General features: G+C 54.6%; 2 protein-coding genes across 3 annotated transcripts in view; both read left to right on the top strand.

Moving 5' to 3' along the window:
• GRK3 (G protein-coupled receptor kinase 3) overlaps positions 1-8,884 on the top strand; it is an 80,009-nt gene extending 71,125 nt beyond the window's left edge. Inside the window, exons 20-22 of one of the 2 annotated variants that reach the window (XM_064521864.1) lie at positions 83-118; positions 774-887; positions 1,457-8,884. In XM_064521864.1, the coding sequence (XP_064377934.1) occupies positions 83-118; positions 774-887; positions 1,457-1,618 (312 nt within the window). In that variant the 3' untranslated portion in view covers positions 1,619-8,884. The remainder of the gene's footprint in view (positions 1-82; positions 119-773; positions 888-1,456) is intronic. The other variant, XM_064521865.1, reaches the window with a different exon arrangement.
• Positions 8,885-11,783: 2,899 nt separating this feature from the next.
• The window catches only part of MYO18B (myosin XVIIIB), a 78,192-nt gene continuing 74,690 nt past the window's right edge, over positions 11,784-15,285 (top strand). Inside the window, exons 1-5 of the mRNA XM_064522433.1 lie at positions 11,784-11,828; positions 12,805-12,960; positions 13,610-14,410; positions 14,655-14,721; positions 14,963-15,075. Of these exons, the coding sequence (XP_064378503.1) occupies positions 11,784-11,828; positions 12,805-12,960; positions 13,610-14,410; positions 14,655-14,721; positions 14,963-15,075 (1,182 nt within the window). The remainder of the gene's footprint in view (positions 11,829-12,804; positions 12,961-13,609; positions 14,411-14,654; positions 14,722-14,962; positions 15,076-15,285) is intronic.

The raw sequence follows: 15,285 nt of genomic DNA, 5'->3' as shown, positions 1-15,285 counted from the left end.
GTTGACTTGAGAAATCTGTTTGTATTGTTTTGTTTATATTTTTTAAGGAATTTGGTAGTTCATGGTGTTGTTTTCCATTTAGGACTTCTGGACTATTTATACAAAAAAACATAAACTGGTAAGGTAATAAATGCTATAGCATTTTCTTTGAAATAAAATGCTATTGCAACTTTAGTTTAGTCCAGCTGTGATCATGTGCTAGGTGAATCATTTGTATATTTAGTTACGTAAAGTTTCGGGATTTTCAAAATGTTGTTCTCATGTTACAGTATATGGGGAAAGCTTTTCTGCAAACTGTTTTTTGTGTTTTCTTCTTTATAAGTGTATAGAGCTTAAGTATTCCCTTCCAACCCTTTGATAAAGATAGTAAGATTGTCCAGTTTGTTTGTTTTTTTACAACAGCAATACTTGGAAATACATTAAATTATATGCAACTCTCTTGAGGGAAAATAGTGCATATTTTGTTTGTAGCCACACCTATTTGTAGATTCCTATTTCATACTGTCATTGCTGTCTCTTTTGGCTTATATTTTATTGTCTCTGTTTAACCAACCAAGCCACTTGCTAAATATCTCTCTTACCTTATAATCTATTTTTAGTTCATGAATCAGTCTTCAGAAATAAAGAAATGTTTGTGTAATGACTGTTCATGTTCATAGCTTCATATGGGTAGTCAAAAAAATATTAGATATTGACTTCATTTGACAAGCAACATTATCTTTTTTTGCCAAATCATCTCTCTGCTTTTTTTTGTTTGTTTGCAAATACTCTAGCAAAATCTACTGACAATGGAACAGATAGTATCTGTTGAAGAAACACAAATTAAAGATAAGAAATGCATCTTACTGAGAATTAAAGGAGGAAAACAGTTTGTCCTGCAGTGTGAGGTGAGATGCTTGGTTTTTGGTGATTGTGGGTCAGATGTTTTGCATGTGATAAAATGATGAAAAACAGTTGTTCTGGTCCTGCCATTATATATTGACTATGTAGCAAATCTAAGTCTAAGCAAAACTGGGGAAGTCCTTACCATACTTTATTTTGAAAGTAGGAAACCTGCAGCTATATCAGTTTATCATCACTAAAAATACGGATTTCAACATTACTTGCACCAAAATGAATTTTGTTTTTTGAAGCTTTTAGCTTTTTATTACTTCTCACCTAGGCAGGCTTCTAAGGCCTTGTTGACACAGGTGACTAATTGCAGTTAGTTTATGGCAACTAATATGTTTGTAGGGGATGAAGTAGGCAAGTGTTGAAACCTTCTGACCAGCTTTAGTTCCTGCTGACTTGCCTTGTTTTGACTGAGTGATGGAAGCAAATGGCTACCTATTTTCAATATCCGAAGGTACTCATTTCCACAGAAAATGAAAATAACTTGCTTAAAGTGCTATACAAAAGAGAAGACAGTATTGGCAGTTTATTACGAAGTGCCAAACTACTTCTGTATCTCTTTCAGAGTGACCCAGAGTTTGTTCAGTGGAAAAAAGAGCTGACAGAAGCTTTCACTGAGGCACAGAGGTTGCTGCGTCGGGCTCCGAAGTTCCTCAATAAATCTCGCTCAACAGTTGTAGAGCTCTCCAAACCACCCCTCAGCCACAGGAATAGCAATGGTTTGTAGAAGAAATAGAGAACAAAGTTCATGTAGGGAAAGCTACTTTGCGAACATGTCACGTTCCACAGAATCATTATTAATGAATTACTTTGTACAGTCCTGGAAGCAGGACGTACTTAGGAGAAGAAGAATTAGATGTTTACAGCATGGGATAATGTCAGAACTGGGAACCTGGCGGCTGTGAAGACGGAAACGATGGCAAGTGAGTTCGTACTCCGACAGTGGTGGGAGTTCCCGGACGTGGAGGCTGCCTGTTGCTCCCATGCATTCCCGCACCCCGGCGGTGTTGAAAAATGGTCCGTTACTCTAGAACTACTGATGGAAGGAAGATACTGTTTTCTCTGCAATACCTTTGTTTGGTTTATACCAAACCTGGAAACTGAAATGGTTACTGCTGGCTAGGATTTACACTTCTGCCTGATAGCGACAAATCCCTCAACTCTGGAAGGAGCTGCAGACTTGCCGTGTTGGAGAACACTTGATCTGTCGTGTTGCCATGTTCTTTCCGACCATTACTGCTGACTTTGCTATAACCTTTCTCCATACTGCTGATAATCAACAGTGTGACTCTTATGCACTTCGAAGTACTGAATTCTAACTGTCCTGTGGTTTAAATGTTATTGCTACTTCATGGAAACATTGAAGTCAAATTATTCACTTGGTTTGTTGTACTCACTAATAGTAGCTACCACCGTTTTGCTTCTCCTACGTATACGCAGTACTATAACTGACACAATAGAGTAATAATTGGTGAAGAGGAATTTATGGTAGCTTCATCTAGTGCTCTGTTGTATACATTGACTATTTTAGCACAGTTTTTAAAGAGCAGATTCCTTTTGACAAGTTTACAGTGAATATAAAGACAGTTCTTTTCCATTTCAGGTCAACTGCACTTTTTAAAAATTAAAAAGAAGTTGTTCAAATCCAGTGCATTCTAGTGCATGTACATGGGTTAAAATGTATGGGTACCTTGGTACGTATTCTGGATCACCCTTCAGTTACGGGACTTGTGGATCCTTCTCTGTTTTACACAAAAACATAAGCAAGTGTGTTCTCATAGCATAAATATCCCTGACTTTCATGGTAGCCAAGCTCAGAAGAGTCACGTGTACATCATAGGGGTCGGCTTGCAGAAGGATTTTTAATTTTCTTTTCTAGAAAATTCAAAATGTCCACACTGAAAACAGCTGGAGAGTACTGAGAATGGAGCTGACAGAATGAGTTGATGAAATGCCAGAGCTATATTAATTTTACTGAAGACATCAGTCATGTCAGATGGAAACTGTTATTTTGCAAAAGTAAAGATATAATCTCTGTTAGACAACTTTAAGCATGTCAAGTCAGCCTTTCCCTGGTTGTTATGATTTTTATGAGAGAGAGAGAAGTCAGGGCTGAGTTTAAGCGTTCTTGTGATTCTGTAAACACCTTAAGAACATTTTCTGCCCAATTACAGTGGTACAACTCGCACAGTCCCTCAATATAGTGGGAATTGTGTCTCTGTAAATGGGAGAAGAAGTTACACCAACAGCCTGCTCTGTTTGCCTCTTGTGCACGGTTCGTGTCCAGCTTGTGTTGCTAGCAGATCACCAGAGAGTTTCCGACCTGTTTCCTTCAAAATATAAATTGGCAAAAACACAGGATTTATTTCAGAAGTATTTGCTTATCCTGAACACACTTGTGATAAAATCAGATGTATTTGCTTCTGAAAGTGGGAGTGGCAAAACTCTTTGCATAGCATGTGCTTTGACAGCTGTGCAAACTCTTTGTTATAATCTGGCATAGCATACAAGGAAAAATGCATATTAAAAAATACCTCGTGTCTGTCAGATAATATTTTTAATGATATTCCCCATTTATTTTTTTAATTACTATATAAAAAGAGTACCAAGCTATGAGTCCTTCTCACTGGTAAGTGATGTTTAGTGTCTGAGCATCCTCTGTAAGGAGTAGTTGTGGTATTTACTGAAGTCTGGAATAGAAAATGTCTCATTTTATTGGCACTGACTGTGTATTGGATATTTTAGAGTTTTTTTCTACAGTACCATGCAATGCTCTTATTTTTCACGTTGATTTGAAAAGAAAACTCAGATTATGATAAAATCCACTCTTAGTTCTCATGTAACTTATTATTTTGCTCATGTTTTCCAAGTTCACTATCTACTCCATATTTCTCTTTTAATTATTTTCCGTAGCTGCTTTTTATGGTAAAATCGTTTGGGAGCGGTTGCTGGTTTCCGACACAATGTACCGTAGATTCTGGGTTGCTGCTATCCGTGAGTAGGGGAGAGATGTTCTCTGTTGAGAAACTGCCTCAAAAACACAGATTTTTCTATGAAACCAAGGCTGTGTATTGACTTGCAGAAGTATGTTGGTTTCGAGGTGTAATGGCGTTGGGGTGGCCCTGGAACACGTTCATTACTTTGTCCTTTATTGCCTCATTTGTGTAAGTAGCGATTCGAAACTCTGGCAGCGAAGCTGTGCCGTCGGTCAGCTCTCTGCGGGCAAGTGTCAGGTGGCAGCGGACTAGTGAAGGAAATGTAGCGTCTGTTTCTCTTTAAGTCTGACTTAAGACAATTTATAAAAAGCTTCATGTTTATGACACACGCACAACTGTGCTTTTGTGAGTGAGAGAAGGGTTACCCTAGCAAAAACCTCAGGTGCACGTTGGTAAGATTACTCTCCCAGTAACAAGTGGATTTCTGTGTGGAAAGAATTGGATCTTCTGATGTAGAGAGAGCTTTGAAATTCAGCCACTCAAAACAGAAGATTTGATAGATAACTGCTTTTAACTGCTAATTCCTATTTTAGATACCAAATTCTCTAAAGTTCCCTCCCCCCGGACAAACTTTACTTTGCTTGATGGTCATGAGCGTTACAGTTTATGTATTTTAACCACACTCGTGTTCTGTGTTTTTGTTAGACTTTCAGGAAGGTAAAAACAAAAGAAATTAGAGCTTCAAACAGTTTTTTAAACAAGTTAATCTGAAAGTCTTTTTTAAATTTTCAGCTGTAATGAAGATTGCACGTAGGGAGATTGTCTCTTATATTTTGAAATATAAGAAAGACATTCTAGATGGGGTCGTTTAAACGCTCCTCTGACATAACCCATGTTCCTTCAGAGTTGCAGGGATGATTTTCTCACCGTTCTTCGTCTCTAACGTTACGGCTGATAAACGTGGTAAGACCAGATTTGAGAGTGTAAGTTCGTGAATTACATGATCGTAATAAGATGTGTGATTTTGGGAGGATCTGGACTTACAGGGCTTCGCAGTGACTTTTAGAAGAGTTGCAGCTCCGTTCTGTGTGCTTTTCCTTCTTTTTCCCACCGTGAGGTCAGCAGCATTTTTGAGACGCGGGAGTTACTGTAGGTTAGTGCCACACTTCAAGACAGGGACACAGCAAAATCTCACCAAAATCAGCGAGACTTTTCTGCATTGAAATGCAAGTGCAGAAAAGGCAAAGCCCCAGTTATCCATACTGCGGCAAAGCTGTGGTTGCGGCACCGTCCCGGGTTGGGGTGCGCGTGGTTCCCTGGCACTGCGAGGGGGCTGCGACGTCCCCCCGCTGCAGGAGGAAATTAGGCACGCTTTATTATTTAAATTCAGTCAGTACTTTTGTTGCAAATCTGCGAAACTGTTAAAGGAACATTTGTTAATGTTTCTTCAAATCCTTCCTCTAATTCAGTTTTCTGAATTGAAAGGCTGCTTCATACGAGCGTGCTCTGCCTTTATGTCACTGTCCCTGGTCCAGTAAGATTAAAGGCTGCGGTTTCATACGTTTCTTCTCATAATACTGCCTTGAGACAAGTCCTGTTGTTGTAAATACAGGAGTTGATGCCACTTTCTTTGACATTTCTGGTATTACACCCCCCTGTTAGACCTCAAAACCCGGCTGTGAGCATGCTGACCGCAGGTGGGTGGTGCATGGGGAGGTCTGGCGCGTACGGACGCTGCTGTGCCCTCCTGTGCGAGCACGGCCCCACGCGCAGATCCATGCAGTATACCTCAACTGAGTCAGGGTCAAATTTTCTTGAATTTCAACAGCTCTCCTTTAGAGAAGTGGCAGAAGTTTTGCTTCTCTTGCTTTTACTGGAAAAAAAAAAAAAAAAAAGCAAATAGGGTCATCAGATTGGTTTTCAATATAAATGCAGGTGTTTGCAGTCCAGTGAGTAGATAATAGGAAATATTGTGTATTTGGTGCTAAAAAATGTTTTACCTAAGTTGTGATCCTGTGAAAATGGATGCTGTTGCTGCCCAAAAGAACTGCTTCGGGTGTTGATCCTGTGCTGCTGGAGTCAACGGGAGCGTTGCCATCAACCCGAGCAAAAGCAGGATCAAGCCCTGTGTGCATACGATTACTCATGTACTGATGTTTTTTAGGTTTACAGTCTCGGATGATAGAAAATTTGCTCATGAGAAGTGAAATACCTGGAGCTCTGAGTGTGTTGCTCTTTTCCTGGCAGCTGGTCAGTTTGAGTACTAAATTCTTCAATTCTTCTAGTTACATATTTACATACTGTAGATGTTCACAGATCACGTACTTATTTTACTGTTCCCCACACAGCAGATGTCAGTGACGCAGTTACTCTTAACTATGAAATGTTCACACTCTAAATATATATGGAGGAAGGACTATTTTGAACTGTACAGTAGAAAGTAAATACTACTAGTTGTGTTGATTAATATAAGAAATGAGTCAATTCTACAAATTAAAAAAAATCTGAAAAACATATTTTGAAAAAGCATAGTATTAATTTTAATATTGTAAAAAAATGGAAAAATAGCTAAAATATACAGAGAACATATGTATATCCAAACGTCTGAGGAATTTCAAGATGATCTACTTCTGTTTTCTGTTCATTTCTATTCCATGGTGTACATATTGTGTGGACTGAACATTGGCTGTTTTAATACTATTGTCAAATTGTATTTTTATTTTGTGTTAAACTAATCATCACAGACTCAGCTTTATTTTGTTTATGTAAAGGTTGCTATGCTATGTAGGTATAAAACCAAGAATTCTATTTTAACAAAAAAAAAAACATTTTATATTATTTATTAAATACATGTTTCTCCAACTTCTGACATTCCATAGAATTTCTGCTCCTTATATGTATAGCTTGTGTGAAGTGGCAGTTCCTTTCAAATAGGATCAGTCAGCTTTATTCTGTTTTTCATAATAAAGTCGAACTAATTTCAGTCAGTCTGTCCAGTTTACCATTTTATTATAAGCACATTGAGTTTAACGCATTAAGACCATCTCTAAGTGCAATGGCTTATGAATGCAGAAGCATCTAAGAAGTTATTGCAAGTCAAACCCCCTGTTTGGCTGGTGCTTCTGAATTTCCCCTTTATTCCGCAGCGTTCCAGCGAACGAGGTTTTATTAACCAGGAGACGGTCTCCGAGCCTGTGCTGCGTTGAACGGGCAGCAATGACCTTAAATTGGGGCAAGGAAGAGTCAGCTCAGGTATTTGAAAAAGAGCTCTTTAGTTGCAAGGATAAGGAGATGGTGGAACAGATTTGCCTCGGGATGTTGCAGAGTTCCCAGCACCGGCGCAGAGCAGGTGAACCTCAGTTTGGAGCAGTTTAGGGAAAGCTCGTCCCGCTCCAGGGCAGGGCCTCGGGCTAGCTGGCGCCTAGCACGGGTGAGCGCAAGCCTGCATTTCCACTGGAAATGATCCTTGACGTTTCAGACTGATTATTTTTCATTAAAAAAAGATGAATAGTCCCTAAAATGGCTTGTGAAGACAGGAGACGTGTCCCGCAGGGACCCTCTGGGATCATCTCGGCTGACTTTAGATGTCGGGCAGCCGGCGGGACGGCGCTCGTCCCGCTCCTTCGCCCGCGGTTAAGGAGGGGAAGAGGCACCTCCACCCCCTCGGGCAGCGATTCCTGCCCGAACGCGGGTGTCCCAAATGTCTCTTCCTCTAAACTAGCCAGATCCTTGGAAAGGGTGTCACGAGCCGGTCGTGCCCTGGGAATAGCATGCCGGCGGGGCGAGCGGTTTCGCCCACCGCCGTCCTCCCGGGAGCGGGGCTGCGGCGCCCGGAGCTCCTCCGTGCTCAGCACCCGCTTGGCCTCTGCCCCCAAACGCCTTCGCTGGCTGCCGCCGGGCAGCTCGGGAGCTGACACAGAGACCTCCTGCCCCAGCGAAGTACAAAAATAGCACTAAATTCACCAGATAACTCATCTGCTAAAAATAATTCCAGCGCTAATGACGGCCTCTGCAGTCGGAGGAATGCATCAAAGCGCTGAAGGAGGCTCCGAGCCTCCCGGGACTCGCGGGGGACGCCTGTGCCGTGCCATGCTGCGGAGCAGCCCCGCCGGAGGACGGCGGCTGGCTTTTCCCGTTACCATTTTCCATATTCCCGTTCTTATGCTTGCCTCGCTGTATTTTATTTCCGTGGTGGAAACCGGAGCGGTAGCGTTGAACCCTTCCGCCCGAGAGCAGCTAGAGAGAGGCAGCGGGGAGGACGATGCCGATGCTGTGAGCGGGCAGCGAGTCCCCAGTGCAAATCTGCTGCGACTTGGGCAGTGCCAATTCCAGTGTTGCCAAACCAACTTCTCTTACGCGTCTGGGGGCCAAAACGCAGCAAGCGGGTTTTACGCCTAGACTTAGGGTTTGCTCAGCTCGCGGGCCGCCTTGCTGGGCGGGGGCAGGCGCAGGCGGCAGCTCGCGGGGCCGGGTCCGGCGCGGCCGGGGCTCCCTGCTCTGCCGGCACCTCCCCGTGCAGCAACGGGAGAGGCCAACCAGCAGCTCAGAGCGGGACGAACTAAAAATGAGTCTGAAAAACAGAATAAAGTAAGAATATCCTAGGAGAGGCATTTTTATGAGCACTGTTTTAGTGACTAAATACGGTCCTTCAAAAACAACAAAAAAAGAGGAGCAGATTCACATGAATAGCTACTAGTGATTTTAAAAATATATATATTGAAAGAGAACCTGTTTTCAATGTGTAATTTAATGGTAAGAAAAGCCAGTATCTGTAAATAGATATTGTATCTATGAGAATCACTATTTGTTTTATGTACTTTGCTCTTTTCATATTTATTGCGCCGAGGAGGGGCTGTTCCTGCCGATCGCTGCGCCCGCACGCCGGAGGCAGCGCGTGGCAGAGCCTGTGCTCGGTTTGCAGTCCTCAGCAGTCTGTGACGTGCCGCCCTCAGTTACTTATTTTTTTAAAGAACTCTTTTGGAAGAGCTAAGCTGCTTCTGTGTGTTGGTCAACTGCTCTCGTACAAAGAGAATCCCAATAAAGTCGTTTGCGTGTGCGATGCCGTTTGGTTCTTTCCAGCCGCCCGTCCCCGCCGGTGGCCGGCTCTCCCGCGCGGGGACAGGTGAGGCGAACCCGGGCGGGCTCGGCTCTCCTAGAGAAACGCTTTTTGGGGCAGAAGAAGATGGAGGAGCTTAGGAAGCAAAAAATCTGCGGTGAGAACCTGTGACAAAAAGCGTGTGACTGGAGGGAAGTTTCTTTCTGCTCCCGCGGGAGTCTCTCGTCCTCTGCCGGGTGCCGGTAAGTCGGGTCCCTTCCCGGTGCCACTGTCACCGCCGGCTCGCCTGCGCTGGGGCCTCGCTCGGGTGCTGCCGCAGGACACGAGGCCCCGGCGCAGGTCAGCGCTGCTGCAGGCTGGCTGCGGGGAGCCGGGGGCCGCTGCCCGGGAGAGCGGCGGAAAAGCCGCGGGGGATGCGAGGAGCTTTCTGCATCCTTGGGCTGCTCCCGGGGCTGCAGCGTGGCCCGAGCTGCCGGAGCCACCGGCTGCAGCCGCGTCCTTGCTGCCACGCACGGGGCTGCAGCGTTAATTGCTCCTGTGCCGCTCTGCTCAACTGGAGCGTGCAGGCAGCGCGGGGCCAAGGTGCTGCCGGGGCCGGGTCTTTTTCCGGCTCTGCCTGGCTCGGCGGGTCGCCCCGAGCACGGCCGTGGTGCAGGAGCTCTGCTGCCCCGGGCACCCGTCGGGGCTGGCTCGTGGCTCTGTGCGACCTGAACACGCGCCCTCCCCGTGTCTTTTTTGCAGGTGCAAAGCAGGAGAGGTGCCTGCGCGGAGAGGAGCGACCGCGGACATGTCCGCGCAGCGGGGCTCCATGCTGGGTGCCCAGCGGCCTGGGCAGGGTGGGAGCCCGGGGCCCCGAGCCCCCGCGGTGCAGCCCCCAAACCCAGCCCTGCAGTGCTGCGACCCAGACGCTGCCGCAGCCGCCCTCCTGGCCCCCTCCTCCTCGAGCGTGAGCCGCGTGTGTCTTTATCAGGTGTCGGCGAGATGCTTTGGGCAACCGTCGGTCCCATATTAGGTAAGCGGAGCCTGATGTTCCCGTCTCCTCCTGAACGGGGCCTTCCGATCCCTCGGTGCCGCCGTCCCGGGAACGCCGCAGGCTCTTTGCAGCGGGATCTCGCGTGGCAGCAGGTAGGTTCCGTTCTCGCCGTCGCGCTTGGCCTAATCTGCTGCCCGCGCGGGGCTGGAAACACACGGCAGCTCCCGCGGCTGGGGCCGGGGTCTGCGGGGGCCGCGAGCCCCCGTCGCCTGGCGGAGCAGCTCCGGGGGCAGCGGGTTTCTCTAAAAGCATCGTCGAGGGGAGCTGCCGGCTGCGGGGCCCTGCCTCCCTCCCGGCCGGGCCCGGGGCCGCTGCGGCGTCGGCATCAGCGTCGGAGCGCGGTGACTTTTTCTTTCCACCGCGGGAGGCTATTTTGGGCGCTGCTCTCGGGTCACTTCCCTGGCTCGGCGGCTGATCTCACGGCCACGCGGGGCCCGCGGCGGGCTCGGCCCTGCCACCCCGCTCCTGCGCCGGGGCCCCCGGGCTGGGACGTCCCTCGGGCTCCGAGGCCGCCCGCGTGGGAGCAGCTTGCAACCCCCAAACGGCCCCGGGGGGCTGCGGGCGGGTGCAGCAAGCGGCCCCCGTCCCACTGCCTTGCTCTTCTCTGCGGCACCATCCCCAAGCACAGCCCGGGGCCGCCGCGAGGAGGAGGAGGAGGAGGAGGAGGAGGAGGGTGGATGAAGCCGGTTTGGGGAGGAGGATGGCGGGTGGGTGAAGCCGGGGAGGCCGCGCAGCCCGAGGTCGGCGGCCCACGCGCGCAGGGGCGTTGGGTCGGGCCCCGCGCCCACGGCCCCCTCGCCGAGGCCCCGCGCCGCCGGCCGCCTCGCGGGTATTTTTAGCGGTGACATGTGTCGCCCCAGCTGCCGCCGCGGCAGGGGAGGGGAGGGGAGGGGAGGGGAGGGCGCTCGGCCGCCCGCCACCTCCATCGCCGCCACCGCCGCCGTCCCGGCTCCGGAGGGTCCCGCCGCCCCGACTGACCCCTGCGCCCGCACAGGTACCGCCCGCGCCCGGGGGCCCCATGGACCTCTACGGGGGGGACCGCGGCCCGGCCGGCCGGGGGCTGTTCTAGGAGGGAGCGAGGGGCTGCGGGAGCAGCCCTGGCTTGGCGGGAGGAGGCGAGGGAGGCTGGTGCGGGCCGGGCCGGGAGCCGCCGGCACCTCCGTCGCTGCCGGGCAGCGTGGCGGATCGACGCCGGGAGAGCCGGCTCTGCTCCGCGCCCCTCCGTGCCTCGGCTTCCCCACGCGTGGAACAGGGCCGACGATCCAGCCGGCCTCCAGCCCCAGCGCTGCGGCAGGCCGCGGGGGTTCGGGGGCCGGGAGGGCTCCACGGCCCCCCCATCCGAGCTGCCCCCCCGTGACAGCACTGCCAGACCCCGCTCGGGGGGCCGGGGGAGCCAGGGCACGCGGGGCCTCGGCCCAAGAAGGTAAGTGGCATTCATCAGCCGGGGCCCCGGGGGCCGTTCCCGGCAGTCCTGCCCTTTACTGTACATGGAAATACCGCCCGCTTCGCCGCCGCGGTTCCCGGCCAAAGCGCCGGCTGGGAGCGATGAGCCCGGACGCGCTCGGTGCATGAATGATCTGGACAGGTGAAGCCCGGATCAGCCCTGGCCTCCCCCCGACTCCCCGCCGAGGGCCGCCGGCTCCCGTGAGCCCGGGGCCGAGCCGTCGCGGCCGGCGGCTGCTGCACCGTCCCCTCCCCGGCGCTGTAAAACGACCCGTCCGGCTGCCGGCGCCGAGCTCGGCGCGTCCAGACACGGCCGCGGCCCCGGGCCCCCGCGGCCCCCTCGCTAACGCTCTCCTCTCTCTTCTCTCCCTCTCTCCGGACCCGCGTGCCCGGCGCCTCCGTAAAGCGCCCCGGTGCCGCCGGCATGGCCATCTCCTCGCGCCTGGCGCTCTGGGAGCAGAAGGGAAGTGTCTGTCGGCACCGCCGGGCTCGCGCCCCCCCGGCTCGGCGTCGCCCCGCCGCCCGCCTGCGCCCCGCTGCTGCCGCTTCCGCACCGCCTGGCCCCGGGCACGGCGGGGCTCTCCGGGCTCCTCCTTGGCTCCCGAGCGATTTCTCTGCTCCTCGGGGCGGGCGAAGGGCCGGTCCCCGCTGCCGGCGTCGCTCCCTGCGAGCTGGTGCATCAGGAGGGCGAGCGGCCTGCAAAGCTCCTTGCTCGAGGTTGTGGGGGCTCGAGCTCCAGGGCCCGGAGGAAGGAGGAAGAGGGGATGTGAATGCTCTGCGTCTTTTCTGGGATGCAGCCTGGGCCGGCCCGCTGCCCGTGCACGGGATGGACCGCACCAGCGCCCACGCATGGCTCGGAGCAAAGGCACGGGCAGCTCCCTAGCAGGCTGCAGCGGCCGGGCGTGTGCCACGGCCCCCCGGATGCTGCCGGGCACAGGGATGGCCCCAAGTGCTGCAGCCCTCCGGCAAGCTGCCCGGGACTCGGTGGCCCCGTGGGGCCCCTGCTGCAGCAGGAGCTTGCGGGAAAAATCCATGCTGCTCTGCAGGGCAGTTTTTCTTAATGCTTCTCCTCCTCCTGCTCGTGGAGGCACCTTTGTACTAGCCCGGCTGCTGTGCCCACCGGCACCGGAGCAGCCCGACGCTTGCTAGCGAGCTCTGGGAGCGCCCACAGCGCCCGGCCGTGCTGCCCTTGCTCCTGCCGCGCCGGCGCGGGGCTGGCGGTGCCCGGCGTGCTGCAGCCTCGGTGCCCGGCGTGCTGCAACCTCCGCCTGCGCCGGCCTTGCCGTCCCGCCTGGCGCCTGGCAGAGCTCGGGGCGCGGGGGCTCGGCCCCGGGGCGCGCGGCTGCTTCGCGGGGGTGCTGGAGGGCTCGGGGCAGGGCTCTGCCCGGGCCGCGGCAGCAGCCCCCGTCCTGCCCCTGTAACGCGGCCTCTGCTCCTGCAAACAGATCCGGGAAGAGGACCGGAGCCCGGCCCCGTCCTCCCCCCCGCTGCTCTTCTCCGTCATTCCCGGAGGCTTCATCAAGCAGCTCGTCCGGGAGACCGAGAAGGAATCCAAGGAGGCAAAGCTGAAGAAGAAAACCAAGGAGAACGCGAAAGAGGACGTAAGTAGCGAACGCACCACCCCTGAGCTCTGCGCTACCGTCCGCAGCATTCGTGCGCCCGGGGCCGTCCGGACGGCGCGGGCGGCTGCAGCTCTGGCTCGAGGCATCACTGCCGCTTTCGCATGGGATGTCCCCGCTGTCCCCAGCTCCTTGCACCTGGGCCATGTCTGCGCCTGACCACGCTAACCCGAAGGCCCCGCGGGTGCCGGCAGCAGGGCAGGGGAGGTGCCGGGGCAGGGAGGCCGGGGCGGTGCTTTGCATGGGCTGGATTAGACGTAGAGGACCGTGTCTGCGGCACGGCGCACGCTGCAACGAACCCCAGTCCCTGCCGAGGTGGTGAGCTGCCAGGCTTAAGCGCTTGGGAGCTCGGGACCCCATTAGCACGGTTTGCCATTCTCGATTTGCTTAATTGCAAGGTAGTAATTAAGCAGAACGAAACATTCCCCGTTTGCTTTGTTGGACAAGCGAGGTGAGCGTGTGGGGCTTCCCCGGTCACGGCACCGGGGCAGCGAGCGTGCCGCGCGGCGGGAGGGTGACACGCATGGCGTCCCCGCGGCCGGGTCCCCGGGTGGCCTCGCGGTCCTTCGCGGTGCCGCGGCCTGCCGCGCGTCCCCCGGCCGGGCTGAGGCTCCCGCGCTGTGCTCGGCAGCCTCCGGGGACGGACGGCGCGGCCCGGGACACGCGTGCCGACGGAGGCGTGCCGAGCGCCAGGCAGCTGCTGCAGAACGGCCCCGGCGCGGGGAAGCAGGGAGGCGACGCCGCAGCCCCGGCCCTGCCGCAGCTGCCAGCGCCCGAGCCGGCCGCCCCGAGGACCGTCCCCAGCAAAGCCGCGGCGCCAGCCGCGCCGGTCCCCGAGCCCGCAGAGACCCCTCGGCCGGCGGCCCCCGAGGCCGCGGAGCCCCCCTGCACCCAGAGGAGCAGCCCCCCAGGCCAGGCGCCTCCGCGCAGCAGCCGGGGCCCCGCGAGGGACGGAGGTGTGCCCAGGAGGAAAGGTCCCGAAAGCGCCAAGAAGGAGAAGGTGGCACCCAGGAGCCGCGAGGAGCCGCCGGCCAAGGCCAAGAGGGAGCCGGGGCCGGCCAAGAAGGAACCAGGACCAGCCAAGAGGGAACCAGGACCGGCCAAGAAGGAACCAGGGCCGGCGAAGAGGGAGCCGGGGCCAGCCGAGAAGGAACCAGGACCGGTCAAGAAAGAACCAGGACCGGCCAAGAAAGAACCAGGACCGGCCAAGAAGGAACCGGAGAAAATGAAGAAAGAAGCAGGAGGAGGCAAGGAGGAGCCAGGGGACGTCAAAGAGCCCAGAAAGGCTACGAAGGAGGTGCAGGGCTCCAAGGGGGAGCCAGGAGGCATCCAGGGAAAGCCGGGAGCTGCTGTGGCAAAGGAGGTGGGGAAGGCTAAGGAAGAGGCTGGAGAAAGGCAAGAGGAGACTGGAGAAAGCACAGACCAAGACCAGGTAATGGTGCCCATGGAAGTGCCCTGCTGCTCTCTCGCGTGGGCACTGATGTATTTTTTCCGGTATCATGCGGCACTTCGCACCTGCGTGGCCTTACCCAGCATTTCTGGCCAGTTTTCTGGCCGGGGCAGGCCCAGAGGGGCAGAGCGAGGGGCATTTGGGCGGCCGGAGACGTTTCCATAGCTGGGGTTTTTCCAGCCCGCGGCATCGGGCTCTGCCCGGCTCCGCTCTGCTCTCTCCGCAGGGGCCGAGGGACGCGTGGTACGAAGCCGAGAAAGTCTGGCTCGTGCAGCAGGACGGATTTACGCTCGGTAACGTCCCTCCCTCTGCCTTCGCTTGCCGGTGCCTGGGATAAGGGCGTCCTTGGCATCTTTGCGGGATGTGGGGCTGCTGCAAGGCCGAAATGCTGCGAGTCGCTGAGCTTGCACCCGCCAAGCCGGGAGCATCCCCGCCAGCCCGGGATGAGCACGGGAGCGGGGGCCAAGGCCAGCCCTGCCGGAGCCGCTCGGCCGCGGTGCCCGGGCCGGGGCTCACGCCGCGCCTCCCTTGCAGCCACGCAGCTGAAGCCGGACGTGGGGACCCCCGAGCTGCCGGCCGGCCGGGTGAGGGTCCGTCTGGAGGTGGACGGCAGTGTCACCGAGGTGGACGAGGACAATGTGCACCGGGTGAGTGCCTGGCCCGCTCCGGCCTCCCCTGCCCAGGGCTGTCTGTCCCCAGCAAGGGGAGCATGGGGCTGGGGGTGTCCAGGGGGCCCAGGGGGGTTCATGGGGCTTGGACCAGCCTCTGAGGAGCTGGGGGTCTGTGGGGGTCCGTGGGGCAGGGGGCAGCCCCTGGGGGTCTGTGGGGCAGCCCCCAGGGGTCTGTGGGGGTCTGTG

This window comes from Dromaius novaehollandiae, chromosome 17 (genome assembly GCF_036370855.1).
Source record: "Dromaius novaehollandiae isolate bDroNov1 chromosome 17, bDroNov1.hap1, whole genome shotgun sequence".
Lineage (NCBI taxonomy): Eukaryota > Metazoa > Chordata > Aves > Casuariiformes > Dromaiidae > Dromaius > Dromaius novaehollandiae.
Note: the sequence above shows the minus strand (reverse complement) of the source record. Positions and strands in the feature narration are given on the sequence as shown.